This window comes from Camelus ferus, chromosome 26 (genome assembly GCF_009834535.1).
Source record: "Camelus ferus isolate YT-003-E chromosome 26, BCGSAC_Cfer_1.0, whole genome shotgun sequence".
Taxonomy (NCBI): domain Eukaryota; kingdom Metazoa; phylum Chordata; class Mammalia; order Artiodactyla; family Camelidae; genus Camelus; species Camelus ferus.
In genome coordinates, this window is record NC_045721.1 from 3,065,047 (window position 1) to 3,089,327 (window position 24,281).

At 44.3% G+C, this 24,281-nt stretch overlaps 1 protein-coding gene across 4 annotated transcripts in view; it reads left to right on the forward strand.

The window, feature by feature from the left end:
- The window catches only part of ZMAT4 (zinc finger matrin-type 4), a 284,740-nt gene that overhangs the window by 99,917 nt on the left and 160,542 nt on the right, over positions 1-24,281 (forward strand). For all 4 annotated transcript variants that reach the window (XM_032468401.1, XM_032468400.1, XM_032468402.1 and 1 more), the window contains exon 3: positions 4,633-4,722. In XM_032468401.1, the coding sequence (XP_032324292.1) occupies positions 4,633-4,722 (90 nt within the window). The remainder of the gene's footprint in view (positions 1-4,632; positions 4,723-24,281) is intronic.

The window sequence follows — 24,281 nt, forward strand, 5'->3', positions numbered from 1 at the left end:
TTAAAATTAAAAAATTTTTTTTTAATTGAAATAGAGTGGGTTTATAATGCTGTGTTAATTTCTGGTGTGCAGTATAGTGATTCAGTTATACATATATATACATGTATATTCCTTTTCATATTCTTTTTCATTATAGGCCATTACAACTTATTGAATATAGTTCCCTGTGCCACACAGTAGGGCCTTTTTGTTAATCTGTATTATGTACAGTACTTAGTGTCTGCAAATCTCAAACTCCCAATTTATCCCTCCCCACCCCCTTTCCCCCTAGTAACCTTATGTTAGTTTTCTATGTCTGTGGGTCTTTTTCTGTTTTCTAAATAAGTTCACCTGTTTTTGTTTTTTTTTTGTTGTTGTTGTTGTTTTTTTTTTAGATTCCACATATAAGTGATACCAAATGGTCTTTTTCTTTCTCTTTTCTGGCTTACTTCACTTAGTATGGCAATCTTCTGGTCCACCCATGTTGCTGCAAATGGCGTTATTTTATTTTTTATGGCTGAGTAGTATTTCATTGTGTATATTTACCACAACTTCTTTACTCAATCATCTGTTGATGGACATTTAGGTTGTTCATAGCATATTTACCATAACCAAGACATGGAAACAACCTATATAAATAAATATACATTCTGAATGTTGATACGACATTAACAAGGAGAGATTAAAAAGTGGTCAGTTATACCAGTATATGTTAAACGCATTCCAGGCCAGTGATGCTTTTTACTAATTACAGTTAATTGCAATACGTTATTGCGCATATGTACAGTATACTTAATGAAGAATTACAAAGGCTTTTGAGCATTGTGAAGTTATTCTCATTTTTTCTGTTAAAGACAAATTTGTTACAAAAATTAAAAATGAAAACCATCCACACTTCCTTGACTCTAATAAATCCTGTTTTTTCCTTTTTCCCTTCCACCTCTTACTGGTACACATATGAATTTTTATTTAATTGTAATCATAGTACACCAGCATTTTTGAGTTTAGTGTTTTCCATCCAACATTCATTATGTAGAAGGCATTTTTTTCAATTTCCAACTGAACATCAGAGCATCCCATGGCTGCTTGAACCTGTCTCCCCAATTGTTTTGGTTCCTATTGAGATAACACTGCAGTGGATATCTTTGCTCAAATTCTGTTTGAACCTCTTAGGGGGAAGAGTTTGCTTTTAGAATAAACTAAGAGGATGTGATTACGGTGCTAAATTTCAAGCAATTTGGGGTAGTTAAGGGAAGTTGAGAGAAAGGTAGTTGAGAAAGTCATTTGGAGGAAGACGCTGTAGGTGACTCCGTGTCCTGTCTGTGAATGTGACCGGAAGAAAGGAGAGGGATCCAGGCAGAGCTGCAGGGCTGAGGCTGGGCGAGCACCCAGGAGCATTCTCATGGGAACCTCTTTCCCTTTGTCAGTCAACATCACTGTGGCTTTGGGTTTGACTCAGACTAACTGAGGGGAGGCTCCATTCTCCTCTCACTGGGGAATGGACTGTCTCTGGGGTTTTTACTTCCTGCCGGCAGTCAGGTGGGGAGGCATCAGCTCCAGCCCTCGCAGCCTGGAGAAAGCAGCAGAAGAAAGAGAGAGGACCAGACAAGGGATGTTGCTAAAGGATGAGCCACGCGTCTCTGCCATCAATCCAGCATCTTTGCTGAGGCTCTGTTTCTCTTCATCCAGACACCAGACAGTCCTTCCATCAGCTCTGGAGGCTGGGAAATGGAAGGAGAAAAACAGGTCTTCAAAGAACAAAATCATGAAAAAGCCCTAAATAACCCAGTGAACTCTGCCTTGGCTGGAAATAGTCTTTTTGAAAGAAATGTAATATTTTAGGAAAGAGAGAGAGAGAGAAAAAAAAAAAAACCCCACAAAACAAGCTGTATGATGCAGTTTCCAATTTTGCCATGATTTTGTTCCCTGGGAATCCAGAGCTCTGAATAGATTGATGATGCCAGGACTGTGATAAGAAGTTCTTCTGTGGGAACAAATGCAAAATTGAAAACCCACTTCAGCTACATTTGAGTTCACGCTGTTTCCACTTTGTCTTTTCACCAATTACCTGTCTGTGTGTTTTCTTCACCAGCCCAGGCTCTGTGGCCACGTTCAGGGTCCTACAGATTTTGACATCTTTTTTATTTATTTTTTTTGATGGTAGCAGCATGCCTACCCGTAACCTCCAAAAAAAAAAAAAAAAACAAGCCACAATTCTGTAAAAAAAGGCATACACATTTTAGGAGTCCACATAGTTATCTGTAAAAAAGAAAATGCTAGTTTGTACAATATCTTTCTCAAAAAGATGCAGAAACTGAACAATGATGTTGAAATCATCTGATACGTGTTCATGTAGGTCCTAAGCATCTCCCAGGCAAACAAGACTCCAGGCAACCCTTGATTAAAACTTACTATGCAACCTAGAAATGGCTACCAGTATATTTCAAAAATCACACTTCAGTACTTTTTTAATGTCTGTAATATTTTTCATGTTCTGATAGCACTTTTAAACCCGTTTAAAGACCTTGTAAGTGTCCAGGGACTGTTTGAAAGTACGGTCTTCTTGCTGTAGGCACAATGAAGGGATTAAAAAAGTGATCAATGAGGAGAACCAGACAGAAAGGATTTACAACAGTCCTGTAAACAAGATGCAGTTTGTTGCGTGTGCTCTGAAAGTTGCTTTGCCTTTGAGGCCCATCCATGTAGGGAAACCATCATTCAGGAGATTGGCTGGAACCTAACTGTTGAATGAACAAGGGGACCAAGGCTTGGAAAAGAAGGAAATAGTCCCTGAGTAAAGAAAGGGGGTGGAGCACTGGAATTTGGTAGCGGTGGATTCAAGGAGAATTCACGGTCTAGAGACCACATCGACCTCAGAGTTAGGACAGGTGCAGTCAGCAGTAAGGGATGTGAAGCATTATGTGGACTGGAGATTTTCATATACAGTATCTCATTTGTTTCTCATGGCAACTCTGATAAATATTCATGTGATGTTCACCTTATCCATGGAGCAAAGGAGACTCATTTTGGCCAGAAACAAATTAGAGTAAGTGATTTGTCTGCTATCACACAGTTAGAAGGTGGTGGAGCCGAAACTGAGTTTCTGGACCCCTGACGATTTTATTGGTGTGCTTTTCCAGTCTACCATCCTGCCTCAGGTGGCAACTGGGAAGTTAGAACCGCTGTATTCTTTTTTAAAAAACATTTTATTTATTTATTTGTTATTCTATTACTTAATGATTTCTTATTTTAGAGGGGAGGTAACTAGGTTTATTTTTAGAGGAGGCGCTGGGGATTGAACCCAGGACCTCATGCATGCTAAGCATGTGCTCTACCACTTGAGCTATACCCTCCTCCACTAGAAGTCCTGTTTTCTTAAAGGGAGTTTACTTGGGCTCTCAGTTGAGCAAAGGAGTTGTGGAAAATGGAAGCAGGAAGGGATCAGTGTCTCCATGCTGGGCAAGGACCAGTCAGTACGGACGGAAGCCCACAGTCCTGGTCGTCTGCAGGAGCTGCGGCTTTATTTGTTCAGATGCATCTGCCTACTTGCGTGTAGCTTGGCTCTGATCAGGCTTCCACTGGAGGTGCTGTGTGCCTGCCCGGCTCCTGGGGCGGTTCGTCCCCAGCTCCCTGGGGCGGGGCAGCAGGAGTGAGAGAGGAGGCGGGGCACCTAGCTCTTCATCACATTTGATCCTTGTATTACTCCCTCTGCTGACCTGTTCTTACTTCAGAGGACAATTAAACTTATTATTCACTCCAGGCTTAAAGATCCCAGTGGTTTTACCTTATAAGTGAAGGAAGCCAGAAAGAGAAAGAAAAATACCATATGATATCCCTTCTATGCGGAATCTAAAAAAAATGACACAAATGAGCTTATTTACAAAACAGAAAGACTCACAGACATAGAAAACAAACTTATGATTACCAGAGGGGAAAGGAGTGCATGGTTGGGTAAAATGGGGGTTCAGGATTTGCAGATACTAGCTACTATATATAAAATAAACAGCTAGGTTTTACTGTATAGCCCAGGGAACTGCATTCAATGTCTTGTAATAGCCTATAATGAAAAATAATATGAAAAGGAATAGATACATACATCATATGTATAACCAAATCACTATGCTACACACCAGAAATTAACACAACATTGTAAATCAACTATACTTAATTACAGAAGAAACTATGTTTTTTTTTTAATTGAAGTAAAGTCAGTTTACAATGTTGTGTCAATTTCTGGCAGACAACATAATGTTTCAGTCATACATACACATACATATATTGATTTTCATGTTCTTTTTCATTATAGTTTACTACAAGAGATTGAATGTAGTTCCCTGTGCTGTGCAGTAGGACTTTGCTGTTTATCCATTTTATATATAGTAGTGTGTATCTGCAAATTTCAAACTCCCAATTTCTCCCTTCCCACCCAAAACTACGTTTTCTCATCCTGAAATCATATCGGCTTTGTGACCTTGAGCAAGTCACTGAGCCTCTCGGAAACTTCCTCGCACGTGACCCACAGGAACGGACTCAAGTATTTTCTCATGGAAATGCTTCTTGGCATTTGCAAGCAAGCACTGGATAAGTTTCTGAGGATTCACTATGCCTTCTCTTTCACAGCATGAAATTTCTGCCTCTGCTTTTCTTTCCCAGAGTCGAAAACATGCCAGCAAAGTCCGACTGTATTACATGCTTCACCCCAGGGATGGTGGATGTCCGGCCAAGAAGCTCCGATCAGAAAATGTGAGTATCTGGCTCCGGGTGATAACCTTAGAGAGTTTGTTCGGTTTGCTGGGAACTTTGCAGGTCTAGGGGTGGCAGTTATGTACAGCTTAGTGGGAAATGTAAGTAAAACTAGTTCTCATTAAATATTACAGACAATATTACATGCAAGGAAGTCTTGGACTTTTTCCTGCTGGAACTTGCTGGCATTGGGGTGGGAGACTTTTTGATGATATGGCTCTGGGACCCCGCAGAGGAAAAACAGAGAGAGAGCTGAGACAGAGAGGCTGGGTGAGAGACGGCAGGAAGACAGAGCGGGGAAGATGTGACCTAAGGGCAAAGCTGTCAGAAACATCAGATGCTTTGCCTTCTACATAATTCATGTTTCCTTTGGTGTGTAAAACAGAATGCCAGTTTGTCCGGGTAGAATGAAAACTCTGCACGTCTCGCAAATAAAAATACTCAGGGTTTTGATCAGCGCCACCTTTCCCTGAGGGAACGTTTACTTGGGAAGACAAATGACAATTAGAAAGTTGCTTTGAGGGTATCAAGTCAGAGCAGAGGGTTTCCCTCAGCCTGGCCCAGGCAAAGACTGATGCGATGAATTCCTTCCTCCCAGCCGGGCATCCTTTGCCTGATGAGTGGAATATTCCTGTCCATCCGTGCCGATTAAACCCAGAACTTCCTCACCCCTGGAGTCCTGAGAGGCTGCAGGCATGGACTTCAGACCCCACGCTCTTACAGCCTTTGTGACACAGTTTTCTTTCTGCCACCATAATGATGCCCATCTTCTTTTCCTCTGAAAAAAATGAATCCATGAGCATTGAAGAGACTTGACAGAAACTACTTGTATGTTGTTGACAGGAGATGGAGACAGGGAGCTGCAACTGACCAAAGGTAGCGAGTGTCAGGACCGGTGGGGCTCACGGACTCCAAGCACACATCTTAGCATCACAAACTGAGCCATTCACACACGAGCTAATGTGGACGCTGTGGATTTCCCTTTACTGCCCACTGAGGAAACAGTGACAAACAAGATCCAGACCTGCCTTAAAGAGACTTACATACAGTGAGAGATGAAACAATGTATAAAAAAGCAGTTGTGATGCCACAGTGTATGTGTTTACTAACGTTTGGACAAAGTCCAATGGAGACAAAGGGCGGTGGGTCATGCCAGGGCCATCCAACCAGGGCAGGTGCTCCTGCAGAGCTGGCGTTGGAGCCGGGGTCTCTGGGCTTGGATGGACTGTACCAGCCGGAGGCGGTGGGAGTGAGCGGGGGAGGACAGGTGTGTTCTTGGGTGCATTTCTAGCAAAAGAACCTATGAAGCCACAGGAGAGCCGGTCTAAGCCAGCTTTTATGTGCTCTCCGCATCCTCTGGCTGCTCTGGCTCATGCTGCCCATCAAGTATCTATTTACAGAGAGAACGGAATTCATTTTTTTCCCCTTGAAATTATGCAGGGATGGCGCCCCATCCCTTCGTTTGACAACCATTTATTCTCTAATCCTAATCGTCAGAAACAATCGGATTTGTGGACACTTGGCAGTTAGCTCTTTAAACACATTTTTTTTTCTAACTGCTCAAGCTCTAATCATGAATGTGGCACTTACCTCTGTCTGAGCTCCCAGGAAGGGGACCATCAGGTGTAGGGACGGCAACGTCGCCCTTCTAGGTCCCTTGGCTGGTCTAATAATGAAACTGACAGAAGACAGACGAACAGGAGAAAAACACATTTAATTTCAGACATATGGGGGCCCCAAAGATAGGAGACTCAAAGAAGTGACCAACACAGGCAGCTTTTATGCCCTTTAGACAAAGAAAGAATACATTTATGAAGAATGGACAAGACAAAGGCGTTTGGGCTTGGGGTAATAAATGAATGAAGCAGTGGCAAGGTTTGTTTATACAGGCTTCTTGGCCCTGAATTCCATGTCTCTGGTTGGAAGGATATCTCCCTACCTCTTGGTACAGGGAGGGTACCTTTCCTGTGGGAGATTTACTTCCTGGTTTCAGGAGGACAAAGGAAGTCAATGTCCCTCTTGCACCTGCTATTTCTTAAGTCATTTAATTAAAAGAATCAATATGCCAAACTGGCCTGTTCTGGGGTGACATATTCTGCTTCCCTTCACAGGCAAATAGAAAAGGGCCTTGGAACTCGGGCTGGTGACCTCAAGTACACAGCCTGTCTCTGCTGCTCTGGTCAGACGCATGCCTCAGCCAACTCAGGCTCCTGTCCTGCCAGATCCCTCGGGGTCAGTTCATAGAAGGGAAGAGGTTCAGATTTTACAGAGAAGGAGGTCAGAGCTCAGTAGTAGAGCGCGTGCTTAGCATACATGAAGTCCTAGGTTCAACTCCCGGTACCTCCATTAAATTAATAATTAACTTAATTATCCTACCCCCCACCAAAAAAAAAAAAAAAAAAAAAAAAAAAAAAAAAACCAGAACAGATTTTACAGAAAGAAGTATTTGCAAGGATGCTTTTCCAAAGGCCCCTTTGAGAATGTTCTCCTGGGTTTTGAAAACAGAGCTACCCATGATTTGTTGGTTACATCATTCTAGACCTGTTCCTCATTGTCTAGGAGCAAATCGGCAAGTAGGAGAAACAACATAATGATGTTACTTTTTGAAAGGGATGGTTGATGCCTTCATTAGACTGTGCGGACCTTTCACAGGTGAATATAGCATCTCCATTAGGCGTCTTGATGTACTGGATGTGGTGTAGGCTACCCCAAGTCCCCCTCCAGGACCCCGAGAATCGATGTTGGTACCTATTTGAACCAGTTTCCTTTTGTACAGACCCACACCTAAGGGTTGAGAGACTGAATATCAAATGGACAATGCACAGGCCATATATAAAAATAGAAGTTGGACCCACAACTTGCTGCAACCTGTCCAGAAAACCAACCTGCTAACGTACAGTAACCAGCCCAGAAGCCAGCCTGCTATAAGTCAGACTTATAGGAAGTCAGACCTGGCTCTAGAACGATCCAGGAAGTAAAAAACAAAAACAAAAACAAAAACAAAAACAAAAACAAAACCAGGTAACAATAAGCCCCAGATGGTCAGGACTTGATGAAGAGCTGACAGCTTCCCTAATTTCTGTCGCTGCTTCCAAACTAGGACCAACCAGAAAAAGCTAAAAAGGCACCCTCAGTCAGTCACATAGCTGGCCCACCTGCGGTCTCCCCAGACCATCAGCTTCCAATGAGGGCACTGGGGAAACCTACCCCTTTTCCATTATAAAGCTACCCCACTTCTCTGCTTGCCTTTGAGTGTCCTCCAAACGCAGGTGGTCCTGGCTGTCTCCCTTGCTATAGCAAACTCTACCTACACATCCGTTCCTGTTCCCATCTGGTTGGTCTTTATTTCCTTAGGTTTGTAAAATGGGGATGTTATGAATATCTCATGTACAGGTAACTCGTTTATATAGCACTTTGTCTTCTGAGTGCTTTTGACACGGCGTGAGCGATGCCGATACCCTCCCTACCTGCATGCACCCTGTGCTCTTGGGAGGAAGCCATCCCTGTTCCGCCGGCCTCACTAGACCTGCCTGTCGCCCCACCTTCCCGCTCCCAGGTTTGCATCCTAGTGTGTCCTGATGGAGAACAGGTTCATGGCCGCCCAAAGAGCCAGCAAAGTGAGTGGCTTCTGAAAACAGAAAACCTGTGGCTGCTCTTCCAGACCTTGACCACGCACGGACCTTGGACCCACAGTCACTCCTAAAATTGATGGGTAATGGCCCCTAGCCCTCCCTCCCCACTTCTCAGCCCCTTGGGGACACACGAGTGACTCTGAATTGACACTCAAATGAACAGAAGTGCCTTTTACTCTTCCCAGCTCCATTGTCATTTCTATTCCAGGCCATTTGACCCTTTTGTATTATTTTTTTAAAACCTGAAGTTCATTTCTGTCTTCTCTTCTGGCCTTTGCAGCTTTTATTTAATTAATTAATTTTAATTTTTGAATTGAAATATAGTCAGTTACAGTGTGTCAATTTCTGGTCTACAGCGTAATGTTTCAATCCTACATTCACATACATATACTCATTTTCATATTCTTTTTCATTAGAGGCTGCTACAAGATAAAGAATATAATTCCCAGTGCTATACAGAAGAAATATGATTTTTTATCTATTTTATCTGTAGTAGTTAATATTTGCCAATCTCAGACTCCCAATTTATCCCTTCCCACCCTCTTTGCCCCGGGTAACCATATTTTCTAGCTTTTTAAATTCCCTGCTTTACTTTTTAGAACCCTCATTTGGATCTTTGGTTGGGCTTTTTTTTTTTTCCCCTGAAATTTGAGAGCAAGACATTTTCCCCTGGAGGCCACAGAGTGAAAATTAAATGCAAAATAAATTGTGATAGTTGATTGCCTTAGAGAAATTTGGAGTAATCCTCTGAGCATTAGAGGCAAAAAGGACTTTAAAGCTTATCTAGTCCATTGAGAGCCTCAGTTTTCACCAATGGCCCTTTTCATTATCATCTCACCCAAAGATTACATGCTTTGAAAAAAAAAAAAAAAGACCTGCTTGGGAAATGGCATTTTTAAATTAAAAGGTGACTTAATTTTACTTTTATTTTTAGTCTGTAAAGCTAAGTAACTGCCAACCCAGATTGCCAGTCAGTATTAAGTAAATAGTGTTTTTACAAGGAATTAATCTACTTCCTTCCAAGTGCAGAAACTTGGCATTTAGTTAGTGTGATCAAACTTACCACTCCTACGTATTTCTATGTTTTCTCTTAGGTCTGAAATATTCAGCCTAGTTTGAGAACCTCCATTATCACATTCCCAGGTCCCCCGATATCCTGGATTTCAGGTTGGGAGAACTCAATCTAAACACCCCCCACCAAACATAATTTCAAAGATGATAATACAGCTCAGAGAAGCATCCTAGCTTGTCCACATTTGTCAGGCCCAAGATCAGGACTCTCCCTGCTTCCGTAAATCTGATTCCTGGGCTCCTTCCACATACCTTGAAATTGTATCATAATTTTCAGGCACCGAAGCCATTGCTGGGTCCAAAGCCAGAGAGCAGTGCTGTTCCGGGGCAAAGTTATAGTAACTGACATTTCTCAGATGCTTCCCACTGAAGTTCTGAATGCTTTATATACGTTAAGACATCGAATCCTCCCAGTAAGGTAGGAGCTACCATGATCCCCACAGAGAAGCAAACGGAAATAGGTGAAGTCATTTGACTTTGGTCAGATAGCTGGGAAGTGGCAGAGCCAAGGCTGGAAAACTGTAAAACATAACACAGTGACATTCCTCTGGCACTGCCCACGAGCTGACCGTGCCCCTCCCTGGGACAGGAGGGGCTCACCGTGCCAGTCATGTCTTTTAAGCCAGTATGGTAGGTCCCCCTGTAGACATATGCCCAGACTACTGTCAATGAAAATAATCAACCAACAGTCTATTATAGGAGTAGAAAAGAGTTTTAATTGAGCCAGACTGAGGACTAGAGCCCAGAAGCCTGCTTCCCAGATGACTCTGAGGAACTGCTCTGGAAAAGCATGGTTTTCAGCACAGTTTTATGTCTTGTCCGAACAAAGAACATCACACAAGTCAGGGATGCCATGTCGGGGGTGTTTGATTCCTCAAAGCCTCCTGGCCATCCTCTTCCACTCTGTCACCCCATTATTTTATTGTTACCATTGGCTATATCCTCTCATCAAGCAGGCCACTTGGTTTTAAAACAAAACCAAACAAACCAGCACGTACGCAGTGAGTCAGTGTGACCTTGACACCTGGGGAGGGAGTCATACCATCGAAGAAGCACCAGCATTGGCGTCCCAGGATGGGAGGCATTTAATCATTATTTTTAATGTGGACGTGCTTCACTTCTGATCAATGCACCCCCTCTTTTTTAAAACAATTAAAGCAGATGTACAATGTAGGTTTGATAGGTCATTGACAGGCTGTCTAGTCAGCATCAAATTCACATTAACTCGTGTATTAGCCAGAATGACCTCCCCAGACCTCAATATGTGAATGCTGCTTTTATCAACTGAATGGGTATGGCCTTGGCAGAGAGTGATGGCAGCAGCAAAAAAAAAATGAGAAATAAATAGATCCGAGGGACAATTAGGCAGGTAAAAATGGATGAACTGGATAATGGGTGTGAAGGAGGAAGATGGTTTCTGACTGCCTTCCAAGTTTAGAACTTGCTGCTCCTTCCTGAAGCCACGATAACCTTCCTCCTTGAGGCTGTGACCCGGGGAGCAGGAAGGTCTGAGGAGCAGGGAGGGAAACCCTTTCTCCGGGTGCCTCTGCGTTGATCTAGGCTGAGCAGGGCTAAAGTTGCATCGAGGTGAATTTGCCCCCAGGCAGAGGTAGGGGGACAGCAAGGGAGGAGGGGCTGGGGGACTTCCGTCCTCAGAGCTTCTTCCCAGTCAAGTCTTTGCACATCTCTGATGGAGGGTGAGGGTGAGGTGGAGCCCACAGAGGCACGGGCTAGAGGTCCCCTCCGATACACGGATATCCAAAACCAGGACAGCATGTTGACAGAGTTCAAGACAGTCACCTTCACAGACACAGAAAACAAACTTATGGTTACCAGGGTGGGAAAGGGGTGGGAAGGGATAAATTGGGAGTTTTGAGATTGGCAGATAGTAAATACTACTTATAAAATAGATACCCAAGTTTCTTCTGTCTAGCACAGGTAACTCTGCTCAATATCTTGTAGTAACCTTTCGTGAAAAAGAATATGGAAAGGAGTATGTGTATATATAGGGATGCCTGAAACGTGATGCTGTCTACCAGAAATTGATGTAGCATTGTAAACTGCCAATACTTCAATTTTAAAAAAAGAGGTGGGGGGGGAAGACAGTCACCAAGTGAGGGGCTGGGGAGAGGACAGCACCAGAACCCTGGAATCGTGAATTAAGTACACCAGCAGGAAGTTGCTGGCGAGATGCAGAAGTTGGCGGGGGTTAGACGATGTGCCTAGAGGAGAGGGGTTCTTTAAAGGGTGGGAACAGCTGGGATGTGGTCTTGGGACTGAGCGCCAATGATTCCCGTAGGATCCATCCCGTTTTTCCTTCGTTTAAAGGCAGAGATGGTAGGATGCCGAGAGCGCAGTTTTAGACTTCTTGAGCACAGGGACCTGGCCTCGCTCATCTTTGTTCCTTAGCACAGAGGGGTTCCCTAAATGATTGTTCATATCTTCATAATAAGCTATCGTCCCACTGTGTTTTTCTTCAAACCAATTGTGCTTTAAAAGCAGTTTTCATAAAAATTATCATTTGTAGAGAAAGGTTTATAGAACATTTCTGTTATATACCTCTCTATTTGTTAAAAGAATATTTTTTTGTGTGAAATTGACTTGGTTGAAGGAAACTGGAGGGTTATGGACAGTTTCCATAAGAATCTTCACCAGGTTCTTGGTCCCATGTGGGTCATGTTCAGAGAGGAACAACGCGAGGAAAGGGAGAGGCAGGTCCTCTCACAGCAAAAGCTGGTCCCTCCAACAGTTACTTCTGGTCACGAGCTGTGTGTTCCGTCTCCATCCTCCCCAGGCAAAGCCTGCTACCCTCTCGCTGGCCGCCTCCTGGGTGATGCCCGCCTTCTCCTGTCTGCTCCTGAGGCTCCGTCGTATTTCACCCCACATCAAGGCTGTGTGAGCAGGGATTGGGGTGCAGCTAACGGAGACAGATGTCCTTCCCAGATCACAGCCCTCTTTCAGCCATAACAACACAGAGACATCACCCTCCAGAAATTCTTCTTTGGCAGACAATCCGGTGCTGCTTGAGGGGTGAAGAGGTTGAACATACCTACCAGACGATCTTAAGACTTGGAAAGTAGAGGTCAGGTTCCTTCGCGTGTGCCTCTCACTTGGCACACTGCCCGCTCCCTGGAAAATACACTTTTGTTAAGGGTATTTTGGATGAAAGAATGCCGGTGACCACAAATGGCCAAAGAGCTGTTCGTTCTGTGATAATCACTTTCCAGCCTTGGCTCTGAAATATTAGTGTATATATTGGCTTTTTGGGGGGTGGGTGGGTGACTGGCAGGGATGCACAGGAACTTTTCAGCACACCAGTGACTTGTGACACGTGACACGTGACACATGACAGCTAGATTCTACAGCTCTCTCTTCCCTTTCCGTTATGTCTCCTCTTTTCAGGTGTCTGTATCTCCAGCCTATCTTTCCTGTCTCAATTTTTTTTTGTCCCTGATAGAGAGATTTCCTTGGTTCCCATGCTCGAATCTCACAGAATGTAAGTTTATTTTCCTCTGAAATCCCAGCTCCATCCTGAAAATTTTATCACTCGCTTTGAATCAGATTTCTTTCCTTCTGTGTCCGGGCCCATTTATCTCTGTCTCTTCCCCGGCTGCAGGGAGACGTGTCAGGGCATCTCACCTCCCTTCCTCCCCTTGCCCTACGTAGCACTGTGAGTCTGGATCCTTACACAGCGGTGTCATAAATCACACCCGCTGTCATCCCGTTACATGACCCCGTGGGTCCATTCTCTTTCTCCCTCGTGACCTCTGGGCATTCCTCACGCTCAGAATATTATTCTTGCAGAACAAAGAAGTCTGTTTCCTTCCCTTTGTACCGGCTTGTGACCATTTGGCCATTTTTACATTGATGTGTTCTTTTAGGAATATATATATGTTTTTTCCTCTTGCCTTAGAACCAAGGGTGGTGATGTGAGGAGACGAGATACATTTCGAACTTCAGGTGACCTGGATTTGGTGCAGGTGATGTTGAGACAATGACGAATGCCTCCCGATAAACCCCAGAACACCTTGCAGAATACATTTGAGAAGAGGGGGGAGGCTCTGGGTTCTACTAATTTGCCATAAAAATGGTTTTTCTTTTTGGACTGGGATGCTGCAAGCCTCTCTCGGGCACCTGCCCTGCTGGGAGCTCTGCATGTGTGAAGTGATGTCATTTTCAGAACATGTTCTTGCGTGAGCGTTGACCCCACCCGTTTTGCAAATGAGATAAAAAAGGTGAGGGGGCAGGAGAAGCGCACAGAGGATCAAAACTGAGGTCACCTGATCCCAGTACCTCTTGCGTCCCCTCCCATCCCTGTAGCAGACTTTGATGCATTGAATTTCTTTATTTTTTAAGAATGCACTTTCACTCCTGGCGCAGCCGTTTCATGTGTTGGGGAAATCATTAGAGCTAGAGCTAGGTTACTTTGTAGAACATTCTTTATGGGAGTGACTCTAGGAAATCTGCCACTCGGAGCCTGCCACGAGCTGGGATAATGCTCAGCATCCTAATCACGTTCTTCCCTGCCCGCCCCCCCTGCCCAGGTCCCTACTGAGAGCTGATGGCCTTACAGACCTATTGAACATTTGAGGCGTCAGATGTTGAGGTGCCGGTGGATTCAGTGTCATATGGAGGAAAAGTCCTAGGCTTTGGGAACTTCCCTGGCATTGGATCTGGCCTCCACCTCCTGCTAGCTGGGTGACCATGGTCAAGTTCCTTGATTTTCGTAAGATTTAGTTTCCACATCTGAAAAATGGTAGCAACAACTCACGTGTTCCATAGCGACAGAAAAGGAGACACTGTGAACATTTAAGCATAACGTAGGAGCCCAGGGCCAGGCAGGGGATCGCCACTCCACACCTGTTACTTTTTCCTCCTTTCTGACTGCCCAGATGATGGTGAACTCTTTCTCCTGTGACATTTGTTAGGGGGAGAAACACACACCAGTCTGGTTAGGATGAGCCAGTGGGGAAACTCAGTGATCCAGATTCCAGACCTCAAGGCTGCTGAGCGTCTCATTTTCTGTCGAAGTCCCCGGTCATTGCCACGGAACCAGACAGACTTGAGAGGAAACAGGACAGTGTTCAATAACATTCTTGTTTGAAGGAACCCAAACTAATACAAAGTGTGAAAAAAAATCTGCTGTTGGTATTTGCACATCAGATCTTTGCTTGGGGGAACACGTATGTCTTGTCATGACTTGGCCGCTCTCGAGGCCCGAGAGTGGAATCTAAGCCGGGGAGTGAGATGCTGGGAGCAGCTGGGGAGACAGGAGGCGCAGCCCTCGGCCACGTGCGTGGGCTGGTTGGCTGTATTTCCCCTCCCTTCCGCTCAGCGACTTTAATAGATATTAAAAATGTGGCTGTTTAAGCATGTCATTCTTGAAACCCCATCGAAACCCTTCTCTGGCAGCATATGTGAGGGGGCGCAGGGCCATTACCTGCTTGTGACAGAACGATTCCTCTTGGTCTGTGACGCTGGGTGGCCAGATAGTCTGACCACCATGTCCACTTCGTCTATTAGCTTTGTCTTTTTGCCAAGCATCATTAAAAGAAAAACTGTGTAGAAAAGGAGATGATTTTTATTGTGGATACCTGATGGGGAGAAAAGGCATTTTTCTTCAAAGTTATTAACTGGGTTTTACAGCTGACCTTTAAAGGAATGTCTATGACTTCAGATACTCAAGAACTGAGCAAATATTATTCCTCCATGTGATTTAAATAGTCATTATAGTCTGGGCTCTAAGCACTGACTATGCATCGTAAGACAGCCATGTTGGTTTTTTTTAATTTTTGATATTTTACTGTAAAAGAAAAAAAATCTTGTTTCATTGCTGCACTGAGTGATGGTTGGCCTTTTCTTATTAAATTTCCTCTTCGCATTTCAGCCGCACATAATCCTAGAAGGTCATCGGTTGGCATTAGCAACCCCAGAAATGAATGGTCATGATGTCACATCCTAGAAATGACAAATTAGTTCGTTGGGTCTCTCATTATCCATCATGTCTCTTGCTGTGATGGAGACTAGAAAAATTCAAGACGGAATTATGACCTGAAATTTGCTGAACACCAAGAAATAAGGGTTGTTAGTGGATCTTTCCTGTCCACCCCTCTCTTCATGCAGACTTCGATTTTAATGGTTTGTGTGTATGTGTGTGCGCGTGTGTGTGTGTGTATGTGCATGCATTGTGAGATACTGTCCTGGGTAGCAGTTCTTTGCTTTCATAACTAATGATGCAAAAAGGAGAGAAGGAGAAAAAAAAATAGTTCTATTAAGACAGAAGTAAAGTTAAATCATAATCAAAGACTATCTGAGTTTAGAAGGGATTGAAAGGTCTCTCTGTGGAAGTCTTATCACTTATAAATAAAGCCAAAACCCTGTAGCCCTGTCTGCATTTCTCTTGAACTTCAAGAAAGGCTGAGAGGTCTTGGACGAGTCACTGAACATTCCTGAATTGTTAAATGATCACTTGTTGCTTTCCAGTCTTAATAAAATATGATTGCAATATACTCTGAAAGCCGATACTAAGATCCAGAAATACACTGGATGGTGGGTTGTTTATAAATGCAAATCTTTCTTTTATTTTCTAATGCAATCATTATTCATCCATCTAATCCATTAATAAGTGCTGATTGCAGACCTAGAGTCAGTGGGGAGCAAAGCCAGACCCAGAGAAGGTCCCTGCTCTCGGCTGAAAGTGGCAAAAATGGTAAGTGGTGTGGGTGAGCGGGGACCGAGCCAGGAGAGCCGGTTCGGAGGGCTGGCCTGTCTGGGAGCTGGAGGAACCTTTCTCTGGGCAGTGAATCCGAAGGAGCATCTGAAGGGTTCACAGGCATTCACTGGGTGAGGAGGGAAGGGAAGATCATTCCAGGGGGTGGGAGCAGCAGTTTTGAAGGTTGGGGAGGGATGGAGAGAAAGCTCAGGCAGGACCATGCAGAGAGCAGTGTCGGGGAGAGACCGGAACCATCACTGAACAGGAATCAGACCCCTGAGGTTTTTAGGTAAAGGCTGACAGTGTATCGTCCAAACTAGGACACTTCTGCAGGTGAAAGGGCGCTGTTAATAACAAAGCTGGAAAAACAGGTGTAACCTGTGATGTAGGATCCAAGACGCTATTGAAAAACCACCAAAAGAAGTTTCTCCCTTTATTTGAAGTGACTCCACCAATGGATTTCAAGCCACGAGACTGAAATGATCAGATTTGGCTTTTGAAAGTGACTCTGTTGTAGTTTGGAGGGAGGATGGATGGAGGTCCTGGAGTGGGAGCACGGGCACCTGTCGGGAGTCCAGTGTCGAGGTGTAGGGGAGTTTGGACTAGGACGGAAGAGGTGGAGATCAGGAGAAGTGAACTGTAGGAGAGAATTTAAAGTTCACATCCTCAGTGATGGGGGCGCCGATGGCAGTAAGAGCCCTAGTTTGTTTCCACCTCCTTGTCTCCACGCCCTTTGGCATCGTCCTCCCAACCTGACTCGGGGCTTGAATGGCAATTTTTTTGGCCAGTGGACTAACAGCAAATGCCTCGTAAGCAGAGACATGAAAAACACACGTGCGTTGCGCTGAGACTCTTGATGCTCTTGGACTCTGGAAACCGATCTGGGCCAGCTGACTGCAGGACGGGGAGCAAGTGGAAGGAGATGCGGGCATCCCCGTGGAAGCCCTCATCCCTCATCAGCCTCAGAACCAGCGCGGAGAGCAGGCAAGCCTCGCTCAGACCAGGAGGACCGCTCGGCTGAGCCCTGCTAGAATTGCCAACCTGCCGAATCCAGGACCTGGTAAATAATGGTGGTTTTATTTTAAGCCCTTCCATTTTGGTTTGATTTGTGACATAGCGGGAGGTGCGGAAGCTGTCACTGAGAGAAAACTCTGGGCAGAACATGAGGTTTGGATAAACCCGTTTCGTTTAGATGTGTGGATTCGGAGGAGTGATGAAGATAGTTCAGGTGTGACGTCACAGGGGAGTGGAGATCTGGGTCTGGAGCTCAGAAGAGAGCTTTGGGGGAGATGCAGATGTGTGTGTCATCTGTGTGGCTGAGAACCTCCAGGGAGGGGGTGTGGACGGTGAGGAGGGGAGGGGGTCTAGAAACCTACTGCTGGGATACGGTGAGGTCTCAGAGGTACCTGGGAGGGGCGGGCAGAGTAGGAGGAAGACGGTGTGCTGTGTAAGGGAGGCTTAGCTGACCACCATCAGAGTCATGATAAAGGATAAAATCAGCTATCAAACAAATTTGTTGGTTTTTTTTTTTTTTTTTTTTTTTTACATTTAACTGCTTCGGGATTCAATAAAACAATACCAAATGGTCCATTTTTGTTTCCCCAAGAGGAGAAATTGAGTGATAGGCACTAAGAAATATCAACTGTCTCTTTGCTTTCATACTTTCTGGCACATGGGGGTGGGGACCATGGTTTTGGTGACCCACAGGCATGGGATGAACCCATTTTCTGGCTGGAAATGGAGGAATATTGCCTGGCAGCTTGGGCTCTGGGCACTGTGTGTGGTAAGGGATGTGCTGCCTGGAGTCCCCCTCCTGCACCTCCATTCCCTCTCAGGGCCACTGTGCTTGACTCTCAGATACTCTCATCCAAGCCTTGGCTTGGTAAACGATATTATACCCTCATTTATACTAAGGTGTAAATGACTGATAGACCCAAGTCTTTTGTTTTGCTCAGAACACTAAATTTTAAACATGAAATCTCTCTCTAATTTGGGAAATGCAGTTGTTTGAGTGTGCAGAACATGCTTTAATATGCCACTTCTGGCAATACTGCCCTGCAGTCTGCTTTTATATGTTGAAAAGAGAGCCCCATGGTCACAGATGGTGGTTGTTTTGGGTGTTTTCAGTCTAGAATAAGCACACCTTGGGGACTTATATTTTCTCCCCACAAAACCCTGTTTCCCCTCCTAGATGTCCTTTCATGATTTAATAATACCACGAGTCTCCCATTTTCTCCAGCTGAGAAATACGGAGGTACGTTTGGCATCGCTCACCTGCCACATTCCAGTCCTGTGATTCTGCCTCGTCCAACCCTGTTTGCCTCATCTCCATCCCTTCCTGCCGTTTCAGGATGAGATCAAGCCATCATCAACTCCCACTTGGCCTGATACCGCTGCCTTCTGACCCTTGTTCTAAGTCTGTCTTCATTTCCATCCAGCCTAGTAATTTTGTCACAAGAATTGCCTTTCTTATGTCTAGGTCTGATCTTGTCCCATCTTCTTTATATCCCTTTGATGCATTTTCTTGTAGGATGAAACCTAAGCTTCTTGACAGAGGACCCACAGCCCCTCCTAAGGGCTGCCTAGCTAGTTATTTTTGTTCAAAGTTAGATCGGAATTGCAAGAGACCAAGAGCAAATCTAGCCAAAGGATTTCACTCTCCCTTCATTCCCAGCCCACAGTTCTATGTCCCTTCCTGAAGATGCAATTCTTGAACTGTGCTGGGGGTCCTGGATGCAGGGTGGGTTTGCTCAGTCACTCCCTTGAGGGGACACTGTGAGTTACAACTGAGTGGGACCAGCTGGTGACATCAGGGAGAGGTGCTCGAGGGGAAAGGGGGTCTGACCCCATGTGCCTTTGTACAGAAATGGGCGGGGGGCCCTGGATACATCTTTCCACCTCTCTTCGACCTCATTTGGGACACTGATGAGCAGGGCGCCCCTGATATTTTATGGAAATATACAAGGAGTCGACCATGATGACCCAACCTGCAGAGGGGTCATGCCCTTTGGCCTCTCCTCACCCTCGCTCCACCTCCCAGCACCCGCTCACCAGCAGACTTGCCTTCTCTCTCCACTGGCCGGGGATCTAGCATCCCCTGAGGGGCGGGATAGAGGACCGGAGCCAGCAAATGCCATCTGTGCATCAGTCCCTCCCACTTCTCTAGAGAAAGAAACATCCAAACGTGCAGTGCCCAGGAGCCTCGGTCTCAGGTAGGGGATTTCTCCAAGGGTTCCCTTAACAGGTCCTCATTACCCCACCTGTTCACCTTTCTGGACTCAGCTCCTGGCGTTGACCCAGGTGAACCCTGAGATAATATCAGATCAGGTACTCCTCTTCCTGGAAGTGGTCCCCACCCGCCTTCTTTCCTTTTTTAAAGCTGGTCACTCTCCCAGAAATGGATGCCCGTTCTCTCCCTTCTTTGCCTTGAGAAGCCCATTCCTCATTCACGGTCTGGATCCAACAGCACCTGCACCACGAGGACCACATCACCTGGGACCCCTCAGCGTTCTGTTTTGCAGAATATGTGTGTGTGTGTGTTTCCTGTTTACTAAGGTCCAGAGGTCAGGGAATCCATTCTTTCCCTTTACACCCTAGGTACTTAGCACATGAAGTGTGAGCGAATAAATGAACAAGAACGTAACACTTGGGTTTGAGCCAGACCTCTGTCAGTTCAGGACATTGTCCCTTTTAGCGGGACCCTCAGCCAGGGCAGCCTTGGAGCCGCCGTCTGGGGAGCCTGCCTGACATCTTGGGACCATTAGGAGATGATCAGGCAGGAAGCTCCCTGTTCAGCTGTCATCACAAGTTACTGCTTTCAGGTGTTAACTGAAAACGACCCAATTAAGCAAGTGTTTTAAAGCCCTGAATTCTTGTTGAGCAGAGAAAAAGCTCAATTATTCAAAGGCTCCTTTTAAAGAAGTCTGCCTTGGGCCGACACAGAAACCAGGTTACTTTTGGTCAGACAGAAATAACTTTATTATTTCCCTTTCTGACTATAAAATGATACACAATGATTATGATTTTCTACACTGTTTTATTTATTTTCTTCTTTTAGTTGAAAACTAAAATCCCACCCCCAAGGGATGTCATTATTAGCTGTATGATATAGATCCTTTCTGGGTTCTTTACTTTGATGTATCTGCAGATATACATATACACAAGAAATATTCTGATAGTTGTATTTCTATGTATATGTGTATATATACACACGCACACACATATACACATATATTTATACATAAGCTGTATGTAATACTTATATATGAATTATATAAACTATATATCTGTATTTTTTGGCGGAAATGGGGTCACACTACATACAATGTTCTGGGTCCTGCATTTTTCTATGATAAAATAGGTTAGTCGAATTCCTACATCACTTGGCACTTAGCCAATATATTTTTATCATTTTGAATACTTTCATTTCAATGTTATGTTGAATGAATATTCTGATATTTATTTAATCAATCTCTTATTGGTGGATATTCATGTATCAAAATTTTAACTATATTTTACATAGTTAAAAATACATGGTTTTTCCCACTTGTATAGGCTTTTATTTAGAGTTAAGTCTTGCTAGTGGTATTGCTGTGTTAGAGCCTTTAACATATTGTTTGTGTGTGTGTGTGTGTTTTCCTAGGGGGGAGGTAATTAAATTTCTTTATGTATTTTTTAACTAATTTTTTTTCTTTTTTAAAAAAATTTCATTTGTTTTATTTAATTTTTAATTAATTTTTGATTTTATTTTTTAGTGGAGGGACTGGGGATTGAACCCAGGACCTTGTGCATGCTCAGCGCATGCTCAGCACGTGCTCTACCACTGCGCTCTCCCCTCGCCCTGCCTTTAGCATATCACACAGCCTGTTACCCCCCCCGAGAGATTGTACTGACTTGCATTCCCACTATCAATGTAGGAAAGTGTCCATTTACCTCGTCCTCACAAATCCTAGATATTAGTAATTCTTTTCATGTTTGCTAATTTAGTAGGTAAAGATGAGATTTCATTACTTGGTTGACAGAGCCTTAATTGTTAGCGAGGTTGATTACCATGTCCTGTGGTTATGTCCACCTTTTCTAAATAGTCATAACCTTGCCCATTTTTTATCGTATGTTATTTATCCTTTACTCGCTTTTACGTTCTGTTCTTCCTCCCCTGTCGATCTGTGAAATTGTCTTCCAACTTTGAGGCCAGTTCAGTGAGGGTTTGCTAAAGAAGAAACAAAAACCCAACCAAGATAGATCCTGCCAGAATGTATCAAGTCGTTTAGAAAGAGGAAGTAAAAATTTGGGGGAGCACCTGGGAATGTGAGGTCCCTGCGAGTCAGCTAGCACATTTCTGCCCCTGCTCTGTATTCCTTTAACACTCCCCCCCAAGTCTGTTCATTTTATCTGCGTGGAAGCTACAGCATGATTTGTTAACCAGAGATGCGTGAACTTCCAAGGGATCTGTGGGTAGAATTCTAGAGGTTTGTGTTAGGTGGGAAAAAAAAAATTATATCTTTATGTGCACGGACATCCTGAAGTCTAGTATTTCTTTCAATTATAAATGCGGGCAACAAACCATTGTAATAATAGCAGTTCCTGACACCGATCCAAACCACCAATATTTTGAAATCACATCACTGCTGTCGAAGATATCCTGTGTTATCACTTCTGCTCATCACTACTGTGAAATGAAACTAGTCTTGTTGGTTTCTAAAGAAGCAAATGTTACTCTGTCTTTTTATTACAAAAATGTGAAATCTTTTCTTGGTTGTATTTCGCTACAGTTGGTTTCTTTTGTAATCCTGTGCATTTTGCTTTATGCACTGAAACAGACAACTTTGAGAGGGGGTCTTCAGGCTTCAAGGCACACATAGGTTAAGAACCCCAGAGCTGAAGAGAGTGACAAGGTTACCGGAAAATTCTAACTTGCTCCTGTTGAGAATCTCTTTAGGTTTCCCTCCTTTGCCCTGACATCTCCTTTCTCTGCATCCTTCCTCTGAAATCCCTAAGTCCCTGGAAGCTTTATAAATGTTATAGCAAATAGATTCACATCCACCTATGTTCCCCATTAAATACATTTTTATTATAAAAACCTGAAAAATTAATAATAATTGGATTTTTTTTTAAATCACTTGGTTGTGAGAAAGTAATTTAATTTACAACTAACCGCGATTTCTTGACAACCAGTGTGCTTACTCGGGTTCTTGCAAGGCGGGAAAGTCTAACATACAAATTGTTTTCTAAATCTAATGAAATTTTTATGAGCACTAAATTTAACAATTAATGAAGCTGACCTAATGATCTCTTGTGTGCACATTTAATTAAACATTTAGCAATGGTAGTTCCACCATTTTCTTTTCGTATTTTGGAGCCAATTTTTTTTTTTTTTTTTTTTTAAAGTCTTGTTTGTAGGTCCTGGAAGCCCTGGGGCCCTGAGGCCAGCTCGGGTACTATCCCCTGGGATACTGTACCGCCCAGGGGCAAATCAGCAGCCCTTAGCCTCAGTCTTTTCAGAGACCACGTCGTCCACCTCTTGCCCTTAGCTGAAACCTCCCCAAGTGGAGGGTGCTTTCCTACCACCGTCTGTTTCCAGCTTCATTTTGTCCACACATGTCATCCTCTAGCACTCCTTCATTTTTTATTTAAAAAAGTATTTTTGGAGTGGAGGTAATTAGGTTTATTTATTAACGGAGGGGCTGGGGATGGAATCCAGGACCTCATGCATGCTAGGCACGCGCTCTACCTCTGAGCTATACCCTCCCTCTCCAGCACCCCTTTACCTGATACCCACTGTCTGACCCTGTCCGCTCTTTGAGAGCCAAGTCAGCCGTCTCCCCGCTGCTGTCAGGCATCACCAGGGACAACTTTCACATCCTTGGAGACCAGCCATCCTGCCTCCTGACCTCAGGGCTTTGCAGCTGGGTTTCAGCTTTATTTCACGGTGCGTCTCCAGCTCCCCAGACAACAAGAGTCCTTTCTCAAAAAGGATTTGTTTCTTGGGAATAGATGAACGATCATTGCCTCCTCCTTGCCTTTGTCAGATTCCTTCATTATCCCCAACACTAACCCTTTTCTGAAATATTAAAATGTGACATATAAACTTCCAATCACAGCTTCCTATTCGTCTCGCTCTCCATGCCCTCCTCGCGGAATACCTTGTCTTTCCCGCATCCGCATCTCCCAGTCCTGAACTCTTTCCTTTTGAACCATCCAGCGTGCACCTCTTTGCTTTGCTTAGACCTAGCTAGACTAGCAACAATGGTACTTATATTATTACTATTTTTATTTTATAGGGAGGAGGTAATTAGGTTTATTTAGTTATTGTTTTTAGTGGAGGTCCTGGGGGTTGAACCCAGGACCTCATGCGTGCTAAGCACATGCTCTACCACTGAGCTATCCCCTCCCTAGCCCCATACTTATATTAATGACTAGTGTTTTCCAGGGCATCCGCTGCGCCAGACTAGAAGCTGAATGTTTCATGTCCATGGTGGCTACTATTATTCCTTTCATTAAAAAATTAAGCTGAAGCTAAGATAAATTAAATATCTTGTTTAATGTCATATAGTTTGAATGTTACCGAGCTGAAACTTTTTGTCATTCTCCATGATCTATATCTACATATAGAGAGATGTGTCTAGAGAAATCTCTCTCTCTGTGTCTACACTGTGGTGCTCCCAGGTGGTGAGCTAAAACTCACTTTGGAAGGATAGAAAAAGAGCAAAGGCTTCTGGGTAGTGGCCAAACTTGAGGGGCCATCCCCACCATTTCCCGGCTGCAGCTGGCTCCTTGTTCTTGGTATAAATGGTCAGCCGGGTCCTTCCCCCACGTCCCGTGAGTTTTCATGGTGGGTTCTCTGCGGCAGGACAGCAAAGGTTGGGGGAGCCATCGTCCGTTTCCCCAGGAGGCTTTATATGTTTTCTTGGACTCAGGTCCTCAGCCAGCTAACATCCTCTGGTGCTGGCTTTCCCTGTCTCCCCCCTCCCCCATGTCCCCAGCCTGCTGTGGTTGAAGTATTCTGGAAGCTAAGGTGAGGTGAGTCCAACTCTTCCTCATGCCCCCTGACGCACCATCCATCTGGACAGTTAGAAAGTGGAGCTTTACCGTGTTTCTTCTCCACATCCTACCATCCCCTCTACCCTGATGATTTTCTTCTCTTT